The sequence below is a fragment of the Elaeis guineensis genome, chromosome 4 (assembly GCF_000442705.2).
Source record: "Elaeis guineensis isolate ETL-2024a chromosome 4, EG11, whole genome shotgun sequence".
NCBI lineage: Eukaryota > Viridiplantae > Streptophyta > Magnoliopsida > Arecales > Arecaceae > Elaeis > Elaeis guineensis.
Window position 1 is genome coordinate 66,755,743 of NC_025996.2, and position 27,124 is coordinate 66,782,866.

Genomic DNA, 27,124 nt, shown 5'->3' on the forward strand with positions numbered 1-27,124 from the left:
AAATGCCAATCTTCATCTTCTTACGTGCCTTAGATGGTAGCACTGGATCCCAGCTGGCATCATGAATCTTCATCTGAGTGGTCTGAGCAGTTGGAGATTAATCCAATCCCTATTAGTATGACTTTTTTTTTATTACAGGCCCATCCTTAGATCCAGATGAGGAATTGAGAGGGTCACTCAGCTGACAGATATTTCGATACATCAAGATGGAGTATGGAGGCATGGTAGAGGTCATGGACAAGTAGTACATGTTATTTCTCATATGTATGACTGCGAGACGTCCATTGATATAGGAGAGGGGCCATCACATGTGACACAAAGAGGAGGAGCAACTGTTGAAGATCTTTCTGAGAAGGTTTAAGCGACCATGGACAGCGCCATGCCTTTGTGGTACTTAGATAGTATTTTTTAGACTTGTAGTAATATTGGATTCCTTTTTGTAGATGTGTAAATGGTTATATTATTTACTTGATATTTTTATTCTATTTATATTATTAATTATTTTTTATCAGAGATTAGTTTAGATATACTGTTTATTAATTTCAAGTGTTAGAATGCTATGAAATTTTTGGGCATGGATATAGATCTTCAGGTGTGTCTAGAAGGTTGGGGGAGCTATATAAATCAAAATATAAAAAATATAATATGTCGAGTAATTCAATTACATCCCTTAAAATAGTAAGCAACAAGCTTACACAAGTTAGCTCCATGGTCAGAAGGATTAAATATTCATGTGGCTATATATAGGAGAAATATGTCACATTAAGGTGTCAGTTGAGGGGAAATACTTCAACAAAAAAATATTCACCAGGTATTTATGATTTTTTACCTATGTTTGTACCAAGCATCTCCAAATCCTCTAAAACTTGCCATATTCCCTTACCTCTCACCATCTGTCCTTAACCACCACGACCTTTGGCTATCTTCTGACAAAACTGCCACATTTATAAAGCCCATAAATTGCCATCCATGGGATTGCTCTAGCAACTCTTCACATGTGGAGCTTATCTCGATCTAATCTCTTAGTAATTTGCATCATTTTCCGACTATTTGCCATCCTTCAAGACCACTCACTCCACTTCTGATGATCCAGGCACATAACATCCGCAGCTTCAACCCATAAGTAAGCCCGACAATCAATAAGCTCTTCCTCCACATCCTATATCTTAATAATCTTTGTTGTCCAAATAATGAGTTGGAGGAGTTGGTGTACGCTAAAGCATCATTTGGAATAGCGCTTCTGTTTTTTTTTTTTTGGATCCATATAAGCAGTATGTTAGATTGGAGGTTGGATGTTGAGAAGCACATTTAGAATAGTTTTTTTTATATATTTTTAATAATATTTTTATCTATTATATTATTTGATAAAAAAATTAAAAATGCATCATTTTTATAAAAAAATTTTACAAATCGTTAGTTTGGTAAACAATTCTTCGGGATGCTTTGGCGGAAGATCTTATTAATGAATAGATGGGATCGGATTCCGGGCCAGAATCAGGCCTTAGTACGAGCCTTGCCTGGAATTTATTCACATTCTATTTTAGGCCCAAGGCCGACCCAAACACCCGACTCAGAGCGGCCGTGCCGGCCTGAGGCCTTCCAGGCTTCCACCCCTAGAGCGGCCGGACGTGGTCCTTGACTCTCCCATGTCCTCCCTCCCTCTCCTCAAATCACGGAAACCCGCGCCATACTCGACAATCGTCGTCATGACCGCAACCCCCATCTGGCGACCTTCTGGGAAACCGACGCTCAAACCCTAAACCCCCTTCCCCCTCGCTCCCAACCCTCTCTCATGCTCTCATCTCCATGGATTCCATCATCTGTTCGGCTTTGGAGGAGATTTGCGCCTGCGCCGCGGCCGGCATCCACCTCCCTGAGTTGTGGCCAGTTTGCGGGACTCCCTCTCCGCCGCCGGCTCCATCCTTGCGAGCCCGTGAAGAAGGTCATCTGGGCTCGCCTCCTCGCCCACCCTGGGCTTCGCTTTGAAGCCGATGGCTCTTTTATTGGCTCCCAGACCCTTCCATCCAGTCCTTGAGGAAGCCGAGAAGCTGAGAATAAAGATAGTTGCGGAGGAGCACCTCAGGGATAACTTCTTGGGGATCTATGATCTCAAAGCTGCAAATCATGAAATTTCTCAGATTCAGAGGACCACACTCGAACGGCTTGCGGCTGCCAGGTTTCTTTTGTTTCTTAATTTCTTCTTATTGAGGTGAACGGCAGTAATAATCTTATTTTTGTTTTAAAATTTATCTTTTGTGAGTTATGTGGGTACAGTTGATTTTGAACGATGGTTGTGCCGATCGTTCTGCAAGACTCTAAGGTAGCATAAACCCTAATAGATATTCCATTCTCATTCTACAAAATGCTTCCTTTTCCCTCCAAAATGCAGGAAATAATCCTTTCAAGATCCCAATTGATGCTTTGAAATCATAGAGAGAGAGAGAGAGATTTTCATTGCATTAGAATATCTGGTTTCTTATGTTTATGGCTACTGCAAGGATCTTTAGAAATTGCTACATGTTTTCTTTTTGCTGTTATTTGACTCCTGCTGTGTCATCTACGTGGTTTCACTCGTAAGAGAGACATAAGCTTCTTGCTTTATTTACTTTTGGCTATGATACGTCCTCATTAATGTATTTTAAACTCCGCAGGACTAATGGTGTTACTCAGACTGAACTTGCTAAAGAATTTGGGATTAAAGGGAATAATTTCTTTTATGTTGTGAGAAACCTGGAATATCAGCAGCTGATTATTCGGCAATCAACCATGTTGAGGGCAAAAGAATTAGCAGATGAGGGAGAAAGTGGGCCAAAAAACACGCAACATGTGACTACCAATCTACTACACTTATATCGTTATGCAAGAAATTTGAATTCAAATTCTCAACAAAAAATTGTGATTACAAAGCCAGGTATTTTAGGAAGTCTCGATAATGCAGATGGAACTCCTGGGGACAGTGTGAATGATGACGTATCCATAAAAGACTATCTACCAGAAATGAAAGCTATTTGTGATAAACTGGAAGAAGCAAGTGGGAAGGTCAACTATAATTGTAGTATATGTCTATTAAATTTCAAACATATGCTTACTAACACTGAATAGATGTGATGTTGGTTTATTTTAGGTTCTTGTTGCATCAGATATCAAATTGGCTCTTGGTTATAGGAAAAGTCCTGGGCATAGGGCATGGAGAAGTGTAAGTTATTTTATTCTAGGCAGATAATTTACATCTATGTATATGTTGAATTTGTCTTAGTTTCATTCTTGATGTTTCAAACTTATTTTCGCTTATGTTTGTCATGCAATGCACTAACAGATATTGAACAGATTGAAAGATGCTCACCTTGTTGAAGAATTTCAAGCAAAAGTTAACAACAGGGTACGTTCTACAAATTGTAATGATAGGTTATGCTTGTTTACTCTTAGTTAGCTCCCCTGGTTGCTATAAAAAAGTTTTTGTTTTCTGTAGTGCCTTAGCTGTCAAGGTTACATAAATTAATAGGTATAAATTAAGAGGAGGGGTTTTTGGTTGTGGGGAGGGGGGGGGGGGGGGGGAGGAGAATGGAGATGGAAATTCAAAACTGAACACCAAAAAGCATAGCTGTTCTACTGTGTACTCCTTTGGATACTAAACTATATTCTCTGGAGCTACGAAATTTTATTATGGCCTGACTATGTTACCATACCTTCATTTGATCGGATCATTTTGCTTACATGATCAGTTTAAGAATAAAAATTAAAGTTCTTGTGTGAGGGAAGTTCTTTTCTTCATCATTATTAACCTGGACTCCACCTGAACTATTGATGAATATTTGTCTTATAGTAGTTTAAATTCTTGATTGATGTAAAAGGAGGCTAGTTTAAAATCTATATAACTGTTTTTTTTTTGGTTCTAGTGCATTATGATCACTGCGAAACACTTTTAGAGGATAAGAGTTATTGATCAAATGATTGAATCAGCTCATTATATACAATACAAGCATAAATATTTACGAGGTTGAGATTCTACTGATAATTGTTGACAAAGAGATTTCCAAGTAAATGTTTAAGTTTTCTTGGCTCTATATGAAGAAGATTGGGGTAATAGATGAGGATGTTACCAAACAAAAAGGGACATTTATGAGTATAATTTTGCTTTTGAGATGTCTTACGGTTATTGCGATCCTTTAATAAAATTTTAAGTTTCGGAAGTTCATAATTAGGCCAGAATATTTTATAGAATCTTTTAATTGAGGAACAGAAGTATTTAATGCTGGATATGTGAGTGATGTGATGAGTTTAAAAGCAGCAAGCACCTGATCTGGTCTGAGTAGGGAGTTGCTTGAACCTGTATTATGGGTGAATTTTAACCTTATTTTGTGAGAATGGTAGAAGTTATTCAAACAAGTATCAGAACGCAATCCAAAATCAGATGTGTGGCATGAGGCTTATTGGTAATGTTTTGGCTATAACTTCTGCATACATACCTGGTGCTTGACTTTGGGTTCTATTGCATTATTTGTTCCTCAACACCTTCTCCTTTTCATTCACAACCATTAAATATCTGTCTGTCCTTTTTTTTCTTGAATATCTGTCAGTTCTTGCTTTAAACTATTTGCAGGTTGTCAGCTGTGTACGCTTATTGAAGACATTTGATCCTAAAGATTTTCAGCCAAAAATAAGCATGAGTGGATATGATAGTTTTGACTCTGAACACTTGGTTAAACATGGAAAAAGAGGCCAGATTACTGATCAATTTGTGGAGCTTCCCCTAGAACATTGTATATATGATATGGTGGATGCTGAAGGACAGAAAGGAATAACCATTGCTGAGGTATCTATCAACCTCTCTTTGCAATGCCCTATTAAGTATTTTGTGAAGTTCTGGTTTTCAGTTTCTGTGCTGAAGTTGAAATGGTTACTGTAGTTGCTTATTTTTGATTCCTTGGTCTGACTTGCATTCCAGTCTTGTACAGATTGACCCATAAAATTTAATGGGCACAGAAACCCATTTTATCGGACGATGGGATACATATAATTATAGAGTATCAAAATAATGAATTTGCATAAATTTGGACGTACATACTCAATTTAGGGACAAAATTTGGTGGTCATACTGTATTCAATTGCTGTTATATTTCTTATGTCGTGATTATGTTTGGTTGTTTTCATTTGATGTTTGGTTGTTTTTCCAAGATATATAATATGCGGTTCTATTACAGCTTGAATTTTTAATATCTAATTGGACTGATTGATACCTTTTCAAAAAGTCATAATGCCTCTAGTTATTGATCAAGAAGTATCAAGGTTTGCCGTACTAGACCGAATTGGACTATACGGGGTATACTGTACCATACTAATTCAGTACAGAATGCGGTACACGGGGCACATTGACACTCAGTATGCCGAACCATCTCCTTACCGATATAGTAATAGGTTGGTACTGGAATGGGGCCAGTACTGAGATGGCGAACCTTGAGAAGTATGTTACCTTAGGCCTAATTAATACTACTCTCATACTTACCTTAGGCCTGTTCAGTAAATTTCTCATGTACAATACTTGTATACCTTGCAATAACTTGTTTCCGAAGAAGATTGGAGCTGAAGTATTTAATGCAACCCTTCACTTATTTTACTCCTCCCTCTTTTCCTGGTGTAGTACAAGGTATAGTGCTATTAACAATCTTCGGTAGTTTCATGCTATGAGTAAAAGCAGTCATATAGAACTAAACAAGTACTTCTAAATAAATGAATAATAAGTGAACACTTGAAGTTTATCTGCTTGAGTATATAACTAAGAAATTGTTGTTTAAGATGAGGAACTAGAAGACTCCATTTTTTTATAAATGATGTGTCTAAATATTGTTTGCATGCTCCATTAGAAAATTGGGTAGGCTATATAAGGAATTTGGCAGTTTTTTCTTTAGCAGAATGGTCTGTCTTTCCCATTAGTCATACTCTAAAAAGATGCCAAGTTAGTATTGAAATGAATTTGGGAGAGAAATGTTGGAGGCAACCTCTGCAGGAAAAGAGTACCACGTAATGGTCTTTAAACTTTGTATGGTATTTGCCCACTCTGGTTTTTGGAGAATGAGGGCCATACTCTAGTGGCTTCATTTTGCATTTAGAAATCATAAATGCCAAATACAATATATAGCAGTTGGTCATGGACTCAAGGGTTCTTGTAGGTGAAAGATTTCTGTACCTTGATGACAGATCACAGTTAAAAATTTTATCACTTTTATATTGATTATAAGTTAAGCCTGATTTGGTGTTCTTGTATCCAAGTGCTATCTCATGATGAAAATGGATAAGCAAATGCTTGTAAAAGCACTGCCTTACTGTTTTTGTGCTAGTAATGTGCAAAGCCCCTCATGATTTTCGTGAAAGGATTTGAAGAATGAATGGAAATAATTGATTTTATGCAGTTACAATGGCCAATGTAAAGATGTATAAGGGACTTACTGGATAGAAGCTCTAAAGGGTCGATGAGAAGCTAAATGAGAAAACATGATAAATATTCTATTATAGCCATGGTATTCTGTACCGGCCCAAACCGGTCGGTACACCCCATACCGTACCGTACCGGTGGGAAACCGGTTCGGTTTAGGCCAATTTTTTGAAAAATGGCCTAAACCGGACCGAACCGCACGGTATGGACCGGTGCGGTGCAGTATGGCTTTTTTTTTCTTTTTTTTTTTGGCTGTTGGATGGATTTTTTTTTGATTTTTTATTATCGATATAGGTCGGTATGGTATGGTACGGTACTGACCGGCAGCCGGCATGGGGTTGGTACCAGTATTTAAATCCTTGATTATAGCAAATGAAAAGTTAGCTTGGGATCCCTTTGGGTAATTTTTAGGATAAGACAAATGTTAATATGGATGTATAGAAGAGAAATCTTTATATACAAGTAGTCTAGAAGGGTTATATGCAAAGAAGCTCAAATTTATTTATTACCATAATGGTATTTGCACTAGGTATGTGTACATAGAAAATTGCCTTTCAAAGTTAGAATGTTAGCTAAAAAATATTTTTTTGAAGTGGGTTTGGAATTCATTTTCCGTTCAAGATGTGATCATGGAGGCACTTAAAGATATTATTGTACTTTTAGATGGCGGTCTATGACATGGATTGAGCTAAATACATGTATAGTTAGTTGCAATTGAAGACCTCAGGGAAATGATTTAGGACATGGTCAAAAGGACATACCATATTTGTGTACTGAGCTTTTCTCCATAACTGACTATAATTGATCTTATTCTCTTTCTTAAGGGAGACAAATTGAGAAACAAAAGAACATAAAAAAGTTGAGGTGTTGTTTGACATCATTCACATTTTACTATTTCAAAAATAAGAAAATAGAAATTCTGTTTTTTATCATTTTTTTTAAAACATAAACATGTTGGATATAGCCAATTGCTTTTAAAAATACGAACATGGTGATGATGGTGATGGAGGCAATGGTGGAGTTGGGGTGGGGGATGGCGGCGGAGGCAGAGGTGGCAGCGGTGGCAGGGGGTGGTGACAACGGCATTGTGGTGGAGGCGGTGGCATCAATGATAGTGGTAGTGTTGGTGGAGATGACAATATGGTGGCGGCGATGTTGGTAGTGATACTAAAAGATGAATTTCTCATGTTTGAAAGTATTGAAAGTGTCTATTTTACTTTTTAGAATTAATATTTTTTTTGAAAAATATAAAATAAAACAATAGCGCCAAATATATTTTTGTGTCAATTTTTGCGATTATGTTTTTAAAAGTAGAAAACAAGAAAAATAGCAATGTGAAATGAGCCTTTGGAAACATACCTAGCCAAAAAAGGGTTTTGATAGTAGAAGCCAGGTAGCACTCGCTTGTCCTGGGTAAAATCTAATTGAAAGGCTCAAGTGGAAGAGTTTAGGGAGGAAAAACATTTTTATAATTACCTTGGTTCAAGTAGGAAAAAAACTATTAATAGCATGTTTGGGAAGGATAGGAATGGGTTGAATCCTATAGGATTAGTAGATCCTATGGGTAAAATTTTATTTTCATTCGTGACTAATGTTTGGTTGATTGAACCATGGGATAATAGATTAGTGGGAAGTGGCCAATCCTATAGGAAGAAAATAACCTTGGAAGGTATTTTTTTTTTGTAATTGACAGCTCTACTGTCGCACGCATCATCGCGCTCCACCCCCATCATTGTGCTTCACCTCGACCATCACCTCTGACCTTCAATTGCCATGGAGATAGAGTGGCAGGAGGCATTGGAGCGGTGGATAGTGATGTAGATCTTGCTGTCACCATTGACCTCGGCGTTGATCTGGAGGGGGTTGCAGCCGTCGTTGAGGGAGATGACATCGGAGTCGATGTGGAAGGAGACGATAGAGGTGGCGGTGTCGGGGAACTGGTCGGCAATGAGGAGGTAGGTGGTGTGATACTCGAAGAGAGAGAAAAGGGTGTACCGGATGATACACTAGAGAATAACGATTTGGACCATGAGCAAGGCAGAGAAGGTGCTGTACATGGCGATGAGGAGGGGGATTCCCTTGACGAGGGTGAAGATGGTGGTGGCCTAGTCTAGGGAGCCACTGGAGCAGAGGCAGGCGCAGGTGGAGAGGGCAGTGAGGATGATGAGCTTCTGGAGGGTGTTGGCACCGATGAAGCGGAAGTTCATGGCATAGGGGTCATTGATGGAGATGAAGTGGAAGGAGAGGAGGGTGACGATGGAGATGATGATGGAGCGGTTGATGCCAGAGGACTAGTCAGGGGCGAAGATCCCCCCGCCGCATAGGCAACATGAAGTCAAAAACATCAAATTGATCTTATTAGGTTTAATCTGCCTGTCCAAGTTCTTTGAGCTTTATTATACCAGAGTTGGGCAACATGTGAGAATTCATATTCTACAGTTAGATTTGGAATAGAACTTCATTCAACACTTGATTTGGAATAAAACTTTTTAATTCGACATCGAATCATCATTTAATCTGTCTTGCACTTTGATGTCATGCTTTTAATGGAACTCTCCCTGAGTTTCATCTCTTTTGGGTGTTATATTTATTTCATTTCTTCTTAGCTTTTAGACTTGAGAGTAAGCAAATTAAGCCACTCTCTTCCCAAAAACCTCCCTATCTCTTTGCCTCTTCTCATTTCTAGGCCTTTTCATTTGTTATGTATTCAAGTGGTATCTACCAAATCCAGTGGTTGACAAGGGCCAAAGTCCGAAATTTATTGGTAATAGTACTTTGGAACTAGCTGAAGAGTTTTCTGATGTGCTCTCAATGGGCTCAATTGGGCCTCCATTTTTTAAATATAAAGGACTAAGGTTATATATTTATGCTTCAACTAACTTTACATCAACTAGACTTCTAGTCAGCCCGACTTAAGGTTGTTGGCAAGTTGCTCGTACTCAGACCAAAATTACTTCAAGGCTTAAAAATTTCACTTGTTTTGACTCTACTACCTACATCTTAAAATTGGGTCCTAGTGAGGGCTAAATCTCAATTGGTAGTAGAGCAAACTAAAATCTAGTTGCTTTTTGTTTATTTTATTTTATTATCATTGACACCTATTTGTAATGTCTGATTTAGTTCATGCCATTGTTTTTCATCAGAGTCCATTGTGTAGAGTAGCTAAAAGATTAAATTTAATTAGCAAATTAAATTTTATTTTCAGCTCATATATTTCTCCCATATAACCCATGCAATAATTTTATTACTTAAAACTATGTCAAATTGAGTTATCTACCTACTTGCTGGAAATATTCAAAAGGGCAAAACAAGAGGTAGAGAGAGAAGGGGGAAGAAGAAAAAGGGCAAGGAAATCCTAATTTATTATCCAAATATGGGATAGGGTTATTTACATGATCTTTTTTTTCCAATAGGATTTAATGTATAATCCTATATGATCAAAATCCACACCTCATTATGAATTTTATGCTACGGTTATAAATCCTAGACACCCAAACAGGCCCTAAGTGTAGCTGAGTGCAAATAAATGATGGAAAAATACAGAGGAAACATCAAATATTTTATGAAAGGAAGAGCTCATTATTTCTTTTGACAAAGCAGTTAATGCTCCCTATGCACTTTAATCAATTTTCAATTTTTAAATAAAATCTTCCTTAAAAAGAGTTTAAAAATCAGGAAAATTCATTTATCATGCTTGACGACACTTTTGTAAGTGCATTTCTGTTATGGATGTTATATTGTAATTTTTATATTTTTTTCAGAATTTCTGCATTTTTAGTTGTTTAATGAAAAAATTATTCATAAGATATAAATATGTTAAAAAATAGATTTCTTTGAGGGCTTTGTAGGCATCCCTAATTCTACATATATTTTTCAGTGGCTGATTGGTTGCTATTTTGATGGGATGTTAAAATTGATCACAATTTCGAGCTTAGGCTTGGGGCTTCCAAGTGCACCTCTGGATTGTCTTATTTGAACAACCAAATACTGTATCACATGCACTCAACAAATTAAGAATGCTACAATTTTTCATTGCCAAGTTTCATTCATCTTTTTCTTTATTAATTTTCTAATAAAAATATTAATAATTCATAAAAGAAATATAAAACAAAAATCACAGTGTTGTAGGGTGCTGTCGAATCCTCCAACATATATGAAATTCAAGTAAAATAGGAAAAATTTGGCATGACTTACTCTAATTCTCCTGGTTTGTGCCAATTTTTGGGCTTCAAAAGAGGAAGGAAGAAGGCCCTCAAAAGATATGATGGCCCTGTCTTCCATGTTGCCGGCAAGGGCTTCCCGCCATGATCCTCGCTGTACTCCCTTTCTCCTCTTGCTTCCCTCGCTCTTTCTCTCTCCATTTCTCATGATTTAACCAAAAAGAGAGGCAGAGCCTTTCATAGGCTAGCTAAAAGGGGGGAGGGACAAAGATTCAGGTTCCAACGGGATATCTAGCGGGACATTGAGATAAGGTACCTTCCCATGTGTTGGGACAAGATCGTCCTGCTAGCATCCCAAGCTCCCAATCAGGACGTCTTGGGACATCCTCTGTCCCAAGTGTCGGGACGAGACTGCGGCGTGTCCCATTCCATGGAAAGATCGGGACAGTCCCGTCTCACGGGATTTAAAACCTTGGGGAGGGACACCTTGCATGGCCCTTGCTGACCCTCTCCTAAAAAAAAATGTTTCCTATTAGGATGCACTTTGAACCGCTCAAATTAATCATGGTACTAGGAGGTATCAACTTGTTGCAGCGGGGATGCATGATCTGTGAATTGTACTGGCCGAATCAGGCTATTCTAGTTGGTACGAAGTGCTATTGGCTGACCTTGTCTGGTTCACCCTGTTTTTAAGCATGTTGATGACTTGGGGGGGCATCTTGGTGACATTTTCTAGCTGGAACAATATGGTAACCAGTGGTACTAGCCTGTTCTGGTGGGGTTTAGAACTATGATTTGTGATATTAATAGTCTATAAGATGTTGAAATCTTGAGGATTATAGAGTTATTTTTTTTGGATATAGTTAGTTAGTTACAGCTATAACTTTTTAGAGCCATAATTTAAGACCCTAGAATCCATTTCAGCTATATATTATTTGTGACTTAGGTATCCTTGAGGAGGCACAACTTTTAAATGTACTAGGTGAATAAGCAACTGGCTTGTTTGGGCCATGTCAAGATGGAAGTGTGATAACATGGTTACGAGATTAAGGATGTTTTTCCGTTTTCACTTGACAAGGTCTATGCTTGGTTTTATCTGGTAGGTGCATTGTATTAGTCTATATACATACACACACACACACACACATACATACATGCAAACATATACACGCACACATACATACATGCAAACATATACATGCACAGGAATACATATACATATGTATGCATATGTGTGTGTGTGTAGGAGTATGTTTGTCCTAAAGAAATTGAAGAAAACTTGATAAAGTTTCCATCTATTTTATTTTTATTTTCCAATTTCTTGTGTTGTGAGTTTTGTGATTTGATTTAGGCACTCAGGAGCGATTTAGTCACTTAGGAGCTTAAGGAGTTGAACCTATGATCATGGATTTGGAAAAATCTTTCCTCTGTCCTTCGTTCTTGAGGTTTATCTAAAGAATCTGATCAGCACTTTTTTTAGATCTGATTTCTAATGTTTGATTTATATTAACCATTAGGTATGTATTTGAGGAGACTGATTATTGGGTGTAATGGTATGGGAGAAAGTTATTATGTTCTTTTATTGATTGAAAGTAGTGAGGCTTTTCTACTTGGGTTGGCGAATGGAAAGTCATTAGCATCTCATGCTTGGGATTGTAGAATCAGGATAATTGGTGAGGATATGCAAATACAATTCTTTGGCTAAAAGATTGTATTTAATCATCACCCTTATGCCTTTATCATTGATTTAAAAATCGGCCATACTGGCCAATCTACAAGTTTTGGACCTAAACTTCTATGTTATGGCTATCATTGCCTTGTATAGCATTTTGGTCTATACTGCATGATATAGCAGGTAAAAAGCTGTCATAACAGCCGTTACACTTTTGGGTTATGTCAAGCACTATGTGCCAAAGCAAGTTTATATGGGCATACCTTAAGCCTTCATCTGATGAAAAAGTTCACGGATAAAAGGGATTTGGTGAGACCAGGAAAGATTCAATTTGCTTTCTTCTTTTGAGCTGGTAGAGTATGATGAGTAAGAGGATGGAGTTAGTGATTGGGAGACTTCTAAATGGTGTAACAAAGATCAAGGAAAGAAGATTCAAGGCATATTTCTGAGGTTTAAATTTTGGAATAATATGTCATTTGCTTTAGAATTGTGGGAGCCCTTGGTAGAAATGCTTAGGCATGGCCATGAGTTATATATAGGGTGATTTGATGAATGCTAAGAAGGAGATGGCCTTACATATGAATGAAGATGAGAAATACTTTCTAATTTGGGCAAATTATTAATTTGAGATGGCATGCGAAACTTATAGGACCATTTCATAGGCCAGGCTACTTCTTGAAACCCTATTCTTCTATGCCAATAAGAATAAAATTGAAAATGATTTATGGAAATGGTTGATTGAGTGCATTTTGAAATTCTGTCTTAATGATCAAAATATGCAAGATGAAATTTCAAGGGAGATTTCCTTACACATATGAGCTACTAGGTCATTTGGATGGGAAATGGCCATTAGACAAAGGGCTTGGCCCAAGCTTACTAATTTGTTAGTTAGTGATTGTCTTCAGGGCATGTGATGTGCGTGGTCTATGGAGAATAATGCATGTTTATATATGATTGTATAACTTATTTTATATAACTTATGATGCGAGCTTTGTGATGTTTTATATCTTTGTCCTTGATATTTTTTCCTTTTTTTGCATGAAGTTGATGTAAAGTATTAATTTTTGATATTTAGTAAGAAAAGAAATAAAAATATTTTAATAGTCTGTAGCGCCTTCTATTCAATATCTGCAATGAAACACCCCGGCCACTCTATGCCCCCACTATTCACTTTGTAATACATTGACCTTTATATTTTATATCCTTTTCCTACTCATATTATATCATAATCTTTTGGATCCCCTTCATTTGGAAGTCACAGAAAGAAATTGTTACTCTCAAAATCTGGAGACAATGAAATTGTGTAAAAGCTTGCTCCTCATGTTTGAGGGATGGTTGCAGACTTGCCGTCATAGAGGAAACTGTTGTTGCTGGTATTTCTGATGGCTTTTATCAGGAGTTCAAAAATTAGCTTGTATGCTAGCATCTCTTTTTAGTAAATAGTTTGCAGATTCTGCAGGGTGTATTAGCAGATATTCCTTTAATGAGGTTTTAATAAAATTTAGTCCTTTCACTTCATGTAATTGTATACCCTAGTTGTGTAGGAATGGAATGATGGGTTCTTTCACAAATGTGAAGCTATACTAACTGAAGGATTTTGAATGTTCTAATCTTAATCATATCCAACTCTGTTATTTTTATTTTTTATATATAGTAGTGCATTTATCTAAATAATAATTGTCTATTTCCTTATTGCAACAGTAGTTATTTTTCTTGGAAATATCTTGCTCATCAATATAGAAATTATGCTTATTGATTGGCTTGTTCACTGAAGCAAGTAACCATACAAGTTGACTTGCATGCTTGTTGCTTTTTGAATCGCTGAAGTTTTCTAAAATATGCTTCAAATCTTTTGGTACACCCAGATTTGCAAACGACTTGGGTTCAATGCTAAGAAATTATATAACCGAGTTAATGCTATGCGTGGAAGGTTTAAAATGCCTTGGGAGGCCGAGATTCGAGATAGAACACCACTTTATCGCATTTGGACATTCAGAAATTATCCTCGCTGTTCAGCTATTGTTGATCCTGGCAACTGTGAAGCACTTCCTCATAAGCCTGAGATTTCTAATCAAACAGGGGATTCTTTTCCATATGCTGAATCATCTGCAATTGTCCAATTTAAAGATACTTACTCCACTGATGAGTTTTTGCACTCAGAGAAAACAGATGGTAGATCACTTGTTTCAGAACCACCTACCATCTGTTCTGGATGTACCATGAATTCCCAGGTAATTAAACATGGAACAGAAACTGAGAATCAAGATATTCCAAGCACAGGTGATGATCCAAAGCATGGCAATTCTGTGATAGCACCCAGATTAAATGGTCGTCAATCAGAAAAACATCATTCAGTTTCATCTATTTTGTCTAAGCTGAAAGCAGTACAGAGGTATCCTTGCCTCACATCAACTTTGGTTGGCACCAGGAGGGAACAAAGGATACTGAAAAGATTGAAGGTTATTGGCCATTTACTTTCTATTATCATAATGGTTTATGCTTATTCTTCCATTACATGGTGCTTAAACAGTATGTGAGCCCTTTGCTTCATCTAGTTTTGCCTAGCAGCTAGTAAGGATGCTGATTATTCTAACATAAAATCTCCTTTTTTACATTCATCCATCTATTCATCCATTGATCCAGTGTTGCTTTAAACAATTTGCAAGACCTAGTCACAGAAAGTTATTGGAATGTTGTTCTATATTAGAACCATCTGCAATGTACGATTTGTTTGGTCACTTTGTGGCTTTAGAGAAATATGAATCTTATCATGGAACTTGAAAGAACGAGGGGAGTTTATGTTGCTCAATACACATGGTCTAGTAGATTCAGATTAGGATCTGCAACATCTTTTCCTTTTGAAGTCTTTTTATATTTAAACACAGCCACTGGTCCAAAATATGTTCCAGTCTTAGCTAACCTTTTTTTTTTTTGACTCTCTTTTTGATTGTTTCTGCAAGTTGATTTGATACAGAGTATGAATCTCATTTACATATATCATTTCTTCTCCTTTTTTACTATTTCTGTGACAGATATGGTCAAATGATCACAAATGACGCAAGGTGGTTTTAGACTCATCTTTTTGGAAAGTACTTCAATGAGTAGCTTCAATTTTATTTCCTTTGTTGGATAGCTAATCTGATTTTTATTCTTGTGAAGTCCCACTAAGATGTACAAAACATTTTTTTTATTTTCATTTGCATGTCAACTCTAGCTTACGACAGATTAAGTTGATAAGTATCATATTATCTTATTTCTAGTGGCCTGTGTAAGAAAATACAGAAAATACATATTAATGGATATATCATAATGTCAATACTTATTTTACATAATTTTAGGTTTTTTTGCCAGTCTGCCCTTCTTTTTTGGGGTAGAATGCTAATCTGCCTTTGCTGCTTCTGCAGAAAGAGAAGTTCATCTTAATGTCTGAGCTTTATAGGTGGCTTGAGGGGCTTGAGAAGAATAAGCACACGAGGATGGATAGGAAAACTCTAACCCGTACTCTGAATAGACTCCAACAAGAAGGACTGTGTAAATGTGTTCAGGTTAGTATCCCTGGGGTGACAAACTACAGTCGAACTCGGCTAACAGAGGTGATTTTGCACCCTTCTGTGGATAATTTATCATCAGAAATTTTGGCTCAAATTCATAAGAGGCACAGAGATTTTGATAAGCATGTTCGTGGACAAGGGTCAGCTAGATCAGAAAATGGTAAATCTCTCATTTCACTAACTAGTCTGAGGCCTTCAAATCGTGCAGACAACAAGCCTGTAATATTTGATGCTATGCGTGCTAATGGATTTGTTCCTGCAAAGATGATCCGTGCAAAACTTTTGCATAAATTTTTGTGGGGCTGTCTGAGTGATTTACCTGATTGGGCTAATGCTTTTAATTCTAACAAATATGGGGATGATCTGATAAATCCTCATGACACATGCCAGTTGTTTGTGCTGGATGAAGCTGTAAAGACAATGCCACTTGAACTGTTCTTACAGATTGTTGGGTCTCCCAAAGAGATTGATAACATGGTAGAGAAATGCAGACTTGGATTAAGGCTTTCAGATCTTCCTGGCCAGGAGTACAGACGCCTGATGGATACTCAGGCAACTGGACGTCTCTCATGTGTAATTAATATTTTACTTCGGTTGAAGGTACTAATTTCATGTACTCCCTGAGGCTTTTACAGGACAATTTATTTTTAGTGCTTTTCTTTATGCATATAATATCCTGTCTTTCCATCTAAATATTTTTTGTTAGTAACTACAGCACCACTTTTTATTTCTTAAAATTTCAAAAGCTGGTGTTTTGGATTGAAGGCTGTAGACTTATCAGTTAGTTTACCGAAATCAGTTGTAATCAAGGTTTTAAATAGCGGTACCGGACTCCGTGCCGGTTGCCGGTCGGTACGGTACGGTATGGTACCATACCGACATGTACCGACAATAAAAAATTCAAAAAAATCCCATCCAATGGTCAAAAAAAAAAAAGAAAACCAAGCCGTACCGCACCATACCGGTGCCGTACCGCATCGTACCATGCCGTACTGCATCACTGCCGTACCAGCCTGTACTGCACGGATCGGTACGGTTCAGGCCATTTTTCGAAAAATCGGACCGAACCGAACCATTCTCCGCCGGTACGGTACAGTACAGAATGTACCAGCCGGTTCGGGCCGGTATGGAATACTATGATTGTAATATATAGTTGCTCTCTCATTTAATATCCACTCGCAAACTATATGTAGTGAGTTACCCACAATCTCTTACAAGATACTTTTATGCTTATTTATGGAGAAATTGGATCATAATATTTTCACTATAGTAAATTCTATTTGCATAGGGCACACTCTTTTACTGTTTCTATGATTTGTACCATATTACTAACATGCTAGTTTACCGCTTGCATCTGTTTTTCTTAATCCACATCATTAAATCTCTCTCTTTCTCTCTCACTCTCACTCTCTCTAGCTGTGGTTTTTTTTGGTTAGTCGTTACTGATTTTCTTCTCTTCAATGTGTCAAATCTAGGTGCTTTCTTGCTAAATTTCCTTTGTGCATGTAAATCTTAAAGTATGGGAACCTTTGCTTTCTGCTTGACACTCAGAAAGGCTTTTTGTATCCTTGGTGGATAATTTGCTGTTTATTTTGCTGGATATTTCTTTCAGGAAATTTCTGTCTGCACCTATGCCCACACTTGATATGCATATTATCATATCATATTCACTTTTATGGGGGTTGCCTAAGGATGAAGAAGCTCAAGGCCTAATGCCTTTGTGACATTTATATTGTATTACCTACTTTAACAGCATTTCAGGAAAACTAATAGGCTTTTCTCCCTATTTTCTAGTTGATTCAACTAGTGAGAGAAGAATCTGAAAAAGATGCAACTGCCCTTACGCATGCTATCCTTGCACATGCTTTGGAACTTAAACCTTACATCGAAGAACCTTTGTCAACAACCCTCCGATCTTCACACGTCAAGGTTGATCTTCGTCCTAGAATTCGACATGATTTCATCCTTTCAAAGCAGGATGCTGTTGATGCATATTGGGAAACCTTGGAGTATTTCTATGCTGCAGCCGATCCAGCAGTTGCTTCACATGCATTCCCTGGATCTTCTGTTCGTGAGGTGTGTGATTTTTATTTTTGTATTGTATAGTCTTGCTATATCGGTTGTGAACATTTTCACTATAGAGAATTTATATTAAGAGATCCTGATGTAGTTTGTGACACTAGTTCCTTTTTATTTATGAAGATAGAACAGTTTTCATCCTCATATTTTGGCATGTGCAACTTTGCTATTCTTGTCTACTTGTTGAACTACCACTGAGCTATGGAACTCTGAGACCTATGAAAGTTGTTGTCACCATTGTACTTGTGGATTCCTCTGCCCTGTAGCAGCAGCGCAATATATTTATCAAAAACCAAATGTAATTTTCGAGTAGGAAATAAATCTATACTGCAAAACTTGGGCAGTTATTGTTGAGATGTGGTAATGCAAAAAATTCCCAAGTGAGGCAATTACCAAATATTACATACCCAATATAGTCCCTACTGCTTAGGCCTTGTATAATGAATGGGAATCTATCTATCTATCTATCAATATATACATATACATACACATATACACACACACACGCACACACACACACACACACATATATATATATATATATATACACACGCACGCGCACACACACAACATATACATATACATATATATATATACATATATATATATACATATACATATAATATATATACATATACATATATATATATATATATATATATATATATATATATATATATATATATATATATATATATATATATATCTGCATACATACATATAGGGAAGACTTGGGTAAGGTGACTGGATTTGGGCTCAGATCCGGTCAGATCAAAATTGGACAATGGAGGTCCTACATCGATGATTCAAGCCGTTGGGTATGACCTATTATCTGAAACTGTTTGTACATCAAAAATCATATGATATAGTCTATGCATCAAGTGATCAAAAAATACATCTAATTCAATTTTATTTAGTCTGTCCAATTTTTGACTACTTGATGTAAGGCTAGAGGTCTCCAAATCATATGATTTTTTATGTCAAGTAGTTTTGAGATAGTAGATACATTTAACGGCTTAGATTATTGATATAGGACCCTATTATAGAGTTTTGACCTAACCGGATCTTGAGTCCAAATTCGGTCGATTTGATTCTAGCCTCTCTCTCTCTCTCTCTCTCTCTCTCTATATATATATATATATATATATATATATATATATATATATATCCTTAAAAAATATATAATTGTGTGCCAATTTTGTTGTGAAAACTTTTCTATTATCAAAATAGTCCTCTCCTAGAATATGTTAGAGAAAGTAAATTGTATCTTTTTCCCTCCATAATACCTTTATGAGTAATGTAGAAGAAATGCCAAATTTTCCCATGTCTCACCGTGGAGACGCTAGCAATGACTAGGATACTTCAGCCCTTACCTGCTCCTTCCCCCTTTCAAACTTATTAAAACTCCTAGAAAACGGCAGTGACACTCAGCAGCACAATCTACTTCACCATTGATTAAACTCCTTACTCCAAATACTCCTTTCGACATTGGCATCATGGTTTCAGTACACCATCTCTTCTTTTTCTATTTATACTCTTTGCCATGCCAATATTTCTTCAGTATTGAAAGCAACTTTTTATGCAGAGCAGCCCAAGTCCTTCCTGTGTCGTGTCCTACCTATTATGGGAAAACCAGTTTGCTTTGAAAATGTACTTTCTCTGAGTTGTCTCCCCCCACTATGCTAGATCTCTCTCTCTCATTCTCTCAATCTCTCTCAATCTCAACCTCACATGGCATTCTATGATTTTAAGTAATCTTGTGATAGAACTCAAAGATGTGGAGTCTTTGAAATAGTGAACCACTATCAAAGTGTTGCTGAGGGAATATCTATGGTTATTATAGCTGCAGTCACTGGTACACGGTAGCTTGTTGTCTAGCATTCTATAACATACCTTGTATACAATTAAAAAAACGGCAATTGATGCAAAAAGGTCTTTTGAGATTACAGATACTGAAATTCCCCCTCTTTGACATGGTAAAAATACACTGACTAAACAATCACAAGAAAAAAAATTAGTGTTCCTCAAAAGATAATATTTTTAAAATTATACATATCTTGGAAGAGAGAAATCTCAAAGGAGATGTTCTTGCTAAGAGCAATATGGTCAATGTTTTTGACTCTAGACTTAAACAAATCTGCCTCTCCATATTCTGAACTTAATCTTTGCCTTCTTGTGAAAGGGAAAATAGCTACTATATGATGCCAATATTTTTTCAAAAATTTCCATTGGTTTAGCTGGTATTTAAAACTCATTCCACCATCAGTAATTTGTCCAGAACAGTGTTGGGAGTTATTAACAAGTGAGATCCATATTGTTGTTGCATTGTTTATAGAAGGCCACAACAAATTCAGCTGAGCTGATTTTTTGGTTCTGAAAGCTCACTCTCTCATCCAGAAGTACTCCAACTCTCTCAACCTTCTTTAGCTTTTGAAAACCTATTCCGGCTTGATGCAAAAGGAGAGCAGAGTTGACATTTATCCTTTATTCGATTGGCTTTTTGCATATGAGTTCTAACCCCTGCAATACACACGCGTGATGTGCCTAAACTTAGCTTTAGAACTTATTTTATTAATTTTATCCTGCCTACACATCCTCTCTTACGCCCCTCTTATGTTGGTTGGTATACCCAGTTCTGATATATTCGATTGCACGATACCCATTATACAATTCAGTGATTATCTACTGGATGAATTTGGGCAAGAAATTAATATGATCCCACCATGACACTACTTTATTGCGGGCAATTGGCTAAATTAAGCGAGATTCAGGTATTCTGAGTTCAAGTCAATGATATCTCACTTAGCTATCCTTACGAAGAACCTTTCTATCTGACCATTCTAGTGTTCCTTGTATGAGATACTATATCGAAACCCATTATTTAGAAGAAACTGAAAACTCCTTTTCCATTACATTCTGATTCAACTTGTGTAGTGTTTATGGGAAGAGTATTAGAATTATGGAATATTCGTACATGTAAATTTAAGTAAATGTAGATTGACTCATTCATTTGGTTGTTATAATCTTCCTAATCAGATCCATTTCAATTTGATAGACTTTGAATTTGGCATGAGGGTGTTTTATTCATTGTATCCTATTTTTTAAAATTTAATTGAGTTTAGAAAATTATCTAATAATGCAAGTCATGAATATTTGCTCATGTACATTCATCTTTCATCAATCGGTAAATATTTTGATTTTTGCATTCATTATTATTATTGTTTTTTAAGTTATTTTTTCTTTCATATGCTTCAGCACATGTTCTATAACTAGTATGTGTGTGAAAATACACATATTTGTATATATGCATATGTATGGTCCATAATGATTGCTGCTAAGTATATCAGTTTATTGTTCAAGTAGACATGATATACGTAATGAAAGTTGATTATGATTATTGCATATGTATGTCCATAATGATTGCTAAGTGTGCTAGTTATTTTTTGAGTAGAGGTGGTGTATGTAGTGAAAGTGAATTATGATTACTTATATGCTTTTTATACTCATTAAAAAAATTAGATTACTTAGGTCTTGTATCGGATTACTATCGGTAGTGGAGTTTTTGAAAATAGAGCTTTTAAGAAGTAGAGCTTTTGGGAAGTAAAGCTTTTACAAAAGTTATTTGCTATTTAGTAACTACATTTCTAAACTGTTTTGGAATTTTAACATATGTTTTTGGCAGCCAAATTGGGAAAGCGCTTTTGGTACGACAAAACAACAATAAAGGATACTGCATAGCATTGTACAATAGAGTTTAATACATATTATTACATAATATAATATTATTATAATGTAATATAATATGATATAATATTGTAATGTAATATAATATTATATTAGTATCATGATTCATCGAACTGCCCCAAACTGAATAGTTCATGTCGAATCGGATCGGCAGCCAACCAGTCTGGTTCGGACGTTCGATTTGGAACACCGACGAAAATGAGCAAGGGAGAAGGAAAGAGAGGAAGAGAGAGAGAGGAAGAGAGGGAAGGAAATAGAAAGGCCGATGGTGGCCGGTGGTGGCCTGCTGAGGCCTTGGGGCTTCGCAATCCTTTACGAGAGAGATTAGAGAGAGATAGAGGGAGGAGGGAGAGAAATAGAGAGAGAGGAAGGTGATGGGGAGGCCACGAACGGTGGAAATTCACCCACGGGCGCTGCGGGTTCAAAACAGAGGGCCCACCCCTATTCATCACTTTTTTTTTATAAAACATGATTCATAGTGAAGCTGACAATTGCCACCTTCACTGTGAACTATGTTTTTACAAAATGCGATGAATAGGGGACCTATCGCTGTTTTGAACCTGCAACGCCTGCGGACGGATTTCTGCCATCGGACGACCTCCCCGCTGCCTTCTCCATTTCTTTTCCTCCCGCTCTATCTCTGTCTCTCTAATCTCTCTTTCGGAGGATCGTAGGAGTCTCAGAGGCCTCGACGGCGCTTTAAGGGCCTCCACAGGTCTCTAGTGGCCACCGCTGGCATCTCCACCTCCCTTGCTCTCTTCCTCCCCACTTCTCCCTCTTTTTTGTGTCGGTTTGGGTCCGGTATGGGGGTGTACCGACTCAAACCATGGTCCGGCTGGCACGGGTTTGGTTCCGGGTCGGCAAACCTTGATTAGTATAATAATAATATAATTTGATAAGATATAATATAATATATTATACTATGATATAATAATGTATTATTATATATATTGAAATATGATTACATTTTGTAATAATAATAATATAATATAATAAATTATATATTATAGTATAATATAATGTAATATATCATTGTAATATAATTGTAACATAATATAATAGTATATTATTATGATATTACTGTAATAAAATATTATATTTCTTGTATAAGAATATAATATGACATTATATATATAATATAATATAATAATATAACATAACTAATGTTACTTAATAATTATAATACAATATTTAGATATAAAGTTGTATTATTATTATTATTAATATATTATTACATGGTAATTTTTTTTGTAAGAACAATTTTTGTAAATAATACAAACACCTGCAATCACGCTTGCAAAAGTGAGAATTTAGGATTCTTTTCTTTCCAATACTTTCCTTGTTCTTGCTTTTCGTGTACACAATGAAATATCATAGCTTGGTTTTGGTTATTGCTGAATCCCAAAAATACATTTGTGCGATATCAGATGTAACCACATCCATAACAGATTCTCAAATATGCATGAAGCATTAATGTCACGAAGTGCTTTGTATTCTTGATTCTAATAGAAACAAAAATGCATGAGGCATCATTCTTGATTACTCAAATATAAAATATGAAGATACAAAGTATAAAATCCATGTTACATGCACTATTACATAACGAGATAAGTCAATGAGTCACAAGAAGAGCAGCAATGCGGTCATGCAGAACATCCATCTTATGGTTACTTGTGTGGCTTTGCTTTGTACTCAGTTCTTACTGTGGTTCATTAATCTCTAAACAATCAGGAAGAAGTAGATTTTCATCATCATCATAAGGCTAAACTCAATCTGTCATTCCAAACGGCCTTCTTTTCTCCTCATCTTGGGATGATGGACCAGCTTTCTTTTTACCGTGCAAAAACAAAGACCCGAAATACTTAGTCCATCATAAGGCATGATTTCATCCATAATCATAAGACACTTTGTAAAGCATACATAAATATGTACCATTTACATACATATACATTGCATAACAATTTACATAACTGTCCATTATAAGTCAAGCATGATCTATAAATAGTAGTTAAATACCATACTACGTACACCCAATATGTGAGATTGTATTTTCCCCTGCTGGTTTTTGCGTATGCCACCATGCGTATGAGTATATAACACAATGTCTCACATATGTTAGCATCAACCATTCAAGTAAACCGGAAAAATGAAATGATAAAAGAATTTTTTCTTAGCATCAACCTCAAAAGAATTATGCAAGGCTTCTAATCTTTTAATGAGATCTGTATTATCGTAAAACATCTTAAGGTCGAACGCCTAGTTAGTCAGCTGGCTGTCTTAGGATTCACTTTGCACTTATTTATTTGATGAGTTGTGGACTGTTGAAAGGTTGAAGTCGTGCACCAAGAATAACAATGGCATGTCTTTCTGGATGGTACACGATTAAATGCTGGTAATTATGATGCTAAACAAGGAGAGCATTAACCAAGAGATACATTCTATGTCTGTTAATATACCCAACAACTTTAATCCATGCCCTGACACAAGCCTTTTCATATTTACTAAGTTTGGTTGCTAGAACCGCAGGGATGTGGCTGAACTAGTTTATCTGGAAAGAAGAATTACAAGAAAAGCTCATTTTTCTAGTGTAAATAAGATTATACTGAGATGCTGCATGGGTCTTGATTGCTAAAAAGGATGTCATATATGCTCCAGCTCATGGTTCTCCGACCATCCCAAATTGGATGGTTCAGGGCATTCCAAACTGTACTGGCTGCAAACTAGGATGGTTCGGCCTTCCCAATCGGAACACCGGACAAAAAAAAAAGGGAAAGAGAGGGAAAAAGAAGAAGAGAGAGAGAGGAGGGGAGGGAAAGAGGGGATGATGCTGCTGGAGGGTGGTAGTGGCCCACCGAGGCCGCCAGAGGGCTGTGGGTGATACTTGTGGAAGGTCCCTGGTGCACAAGTAATCCTTGAAGAATTTGTCACAAAGCATCCTCCACCATGCTAGACATGAAAATAACAGTCCTTAGGACTTGGGCACCTATGGCTGAACTTCAGCAAAGAACGACACCGGAGACAAACTCTCTAAAGCTTAGATTACTTGTGTTGATCAATCCTTGGGTAAATTCAGGCATGTGAACCATACACTTAGATAGGCATAATGCCATGGAGAGCACCTCTGCTTCAAGATGCTATTGGCATCTCAAAATACTTTGCACACTGGAAGGAACTATTTTTTCTGAGAAATGAATCTTATTTATGCAGTATCTTAGCAGCATTTTTTTAGCTGCTTATATTTTTTTGGAACTATACCTTGTGAGTAGTGATCTTAGCAACTTTAAAATAACCAGTACTTGATAAATTGCAGCTGTTTCATTTCCGTTCATGGGCTTCAGTTCGAGTTATGAGTGCTGAGCAACGCATGGAGCTGCTTAAGTGTGTAAAAGATGTTGAACCAGGGAAGAAAATTTCATTCAAGGATTGTGCAAAGATTGCTCGAGAGTTGAACCTGACACTAGAACAGGTCACTGTTAACTTTTTGGTATACTTAATGTATCCTCCACATTATTGGAGTTGTATATGCTGATGATGCTTGATATCATGCATTTCACAATTCCACTTTTTAATTTCTTTAATCCTCTTGAAAATTGTTTATCTCTAGTAATGTGAAGAAGTGATTTCAGATACATTGGATTGCATTATAAAAATACAAAATTGATGTTTTAATGAAATTAGTTGTTTGTTTGCAAAGTACAGGTCATAATTCTGTTAGTCATATCGGAAGAGCACAATAATGTCATATAAAATTTTGGAGCATGATTTATATTATTTTGACTTATTATTAAAAGATTGGAAATTGAAAAGCTCCAGAGTTTATAATTCCTGTCAGGTAGTGGGATGATTTTCCATATGCTTGTAGCCATGTCATAGAAAACCTCCTCAGATTCTGATACACTGCTTCCATATAGGGCTTCAATAATTTCCCTCTGCTTTCAAAATCATCAGCTGGAATCCAATAGAACACTTTATTATGGCTGCTTCTGGTTTTCTTTGTGAATTTCAGACCATCTAAATTTATCAATGTCAGTTCATTGAGTTTATGCATAAGCCTCTTCTGCTGCACTGGTTTCAGAGCAGTCATTCTTTTTCCTTCAACACATAAAAATGCTGATCTTAAGCTGTCATCAATGGGCATATCGGTTAAAAAGAAAAAAAAGAAAACAAATAAAGAGCTGACTTGACTTAATTAATCACCTGGTTTGTGTACAATATTAAATTGTTCTTCACTTTTTTTTTCAAAGGAGCTAAATAATTAAAAGGCTGCATTATATAGCACAAGGTATGATTGAAATCATAAGAATTACAAACACTATTTTAGAAAAGGGCTTTCTGGTGGACAAGGCTGCAACCATTGTAGGGCTAGGAAGAGTTAGATGCATGTAGCCTTACGCTCACATGTGGAGAGGCAGTTTCCATATTTCAAATCCGTGATTTCCAGGTCATAATGGACAAACCTTATCGTTAAGCCAAGACACCCTCACAAGCACTATTTAAAAATTAGATTGATAAAATATGGATTATTTCCAAGCTTCTACTTATATGCATATGCAATAAGCAATCTATAACTTATTGAACAAGACTAAGAGATAATTAATATGTGTAGATTAAAATTTTAAAATGTCAATGAAATAAACCCTAAATGGATGGAGAAAAATTTAAAGAACAAGAAAGGCACCTCATTCTCATTTCAAACTGCAGCTCTGCAATTCATTTTCCCCTCTCTTTTTGTTTAGGGAACTTTTCTGTCATGCATGTGAGTGGTTTGTAAAACCTAATGGAAAAACTACATAAACAGTCTTTATTGGCCAGGATGGCTGATGGATCTAAATATCCTGTCTTTTGATTTATGAGTATTCTCTTGTGGGAAGAAGGAGGTGAAGGCCCAGCCAAGTACGGTGCAGGAATAAACAGCTGTTGGGTTTCATGGTTCTTGCCTGGGTAACTAAGTTGGGAAAGGGAAGAAAGCGAATGTATCAGAATTCATAAATGGATGAGAACTGATGAACCGTTTCTATCTAAGCTCTTATTCAAAATTTGAGAGTTGCAGAATCTTATAAATCAGTAGGCACCGATGATATATTGTTTTTATATGAAACTCTATCTTGATTGATTACATTTGAGATGAGGACCTTGTACGACTGATCTGGAGGAGAGGGATGGAGCAGACTTACTGTAATTGTGAGTAAGAGGAGGGGCATTCACATACAAAGCGAAAGTAGTTCTGAATCCATGCCCAATACACTACTATGCATATATTCTCTCATTTGTTTTTCATATTATTGTAAGTTGACATGTAAGCTGTGTGATGGCTTGAGTTTTGACCATTAATTACTACAACAGCTATTTCTTTGAATCACTCCATCACTTCAAGGTGACATATAAGCTGGGTGTCCCCTCCTAATTCTCAGAAAAGGGGATAAAAATAAAATATCACTCGGTATACTTTGTTTTGGCTCAACTAATGTTTAGGTTGTTACCTTCAAAA

The 27,124-nt window shown here is 36.5% G+C and overlaps 1 protein-coding gene across 1 annotated transcript in view; it reads left to right on the forward strand.

Annotated features, from left to right (window-relative positions):
- The first annotated feature begins 1,671 nt into the window (after positions 1 to 1,671).
- Positions 1,672 to 27,124, forward strand: part of LOC105034571 (uncharacterized) — a 41,619-nt gene continuing 16,166 nt past the window's right edge. Inside the window, 12 exon segments of the mRNA XM_073256620.1 lie at positions 1,672 to 1,885; positions 1,888 to 1,914; positions 1,917 to 2,013; positions 2,015 to 2,176; positions 2,652 to 3,039; positions 3,125 to 3,196; positions 3,317 to 3,379; positions 4,601 to 4,813; positions 14,128 to 14,721; positions 15,667 to 16,413; positions 17,608 to 17,889; positions 24,947 to 25,102. Of these exon segments, the coding sequence (XP_073112721.1) occupies positions 1,807 to 1,885; positions 1,888 to 1,914; positions 1,917 to 2,013; positions 2,015 to 2,176; positions 2,652 to 3,039; positions 3,125 to 3,196; positions 3,317 to 3,379; positions 4,601 to 4,813; positions 14,128 to 14,721; positions 15,667 to 16,413; positions 17,608 to 17,889; positions 24,947 to 25,102 (2,880 nt within the window). The 5' untranslated portion in view covers positions 1,672 to 1,806.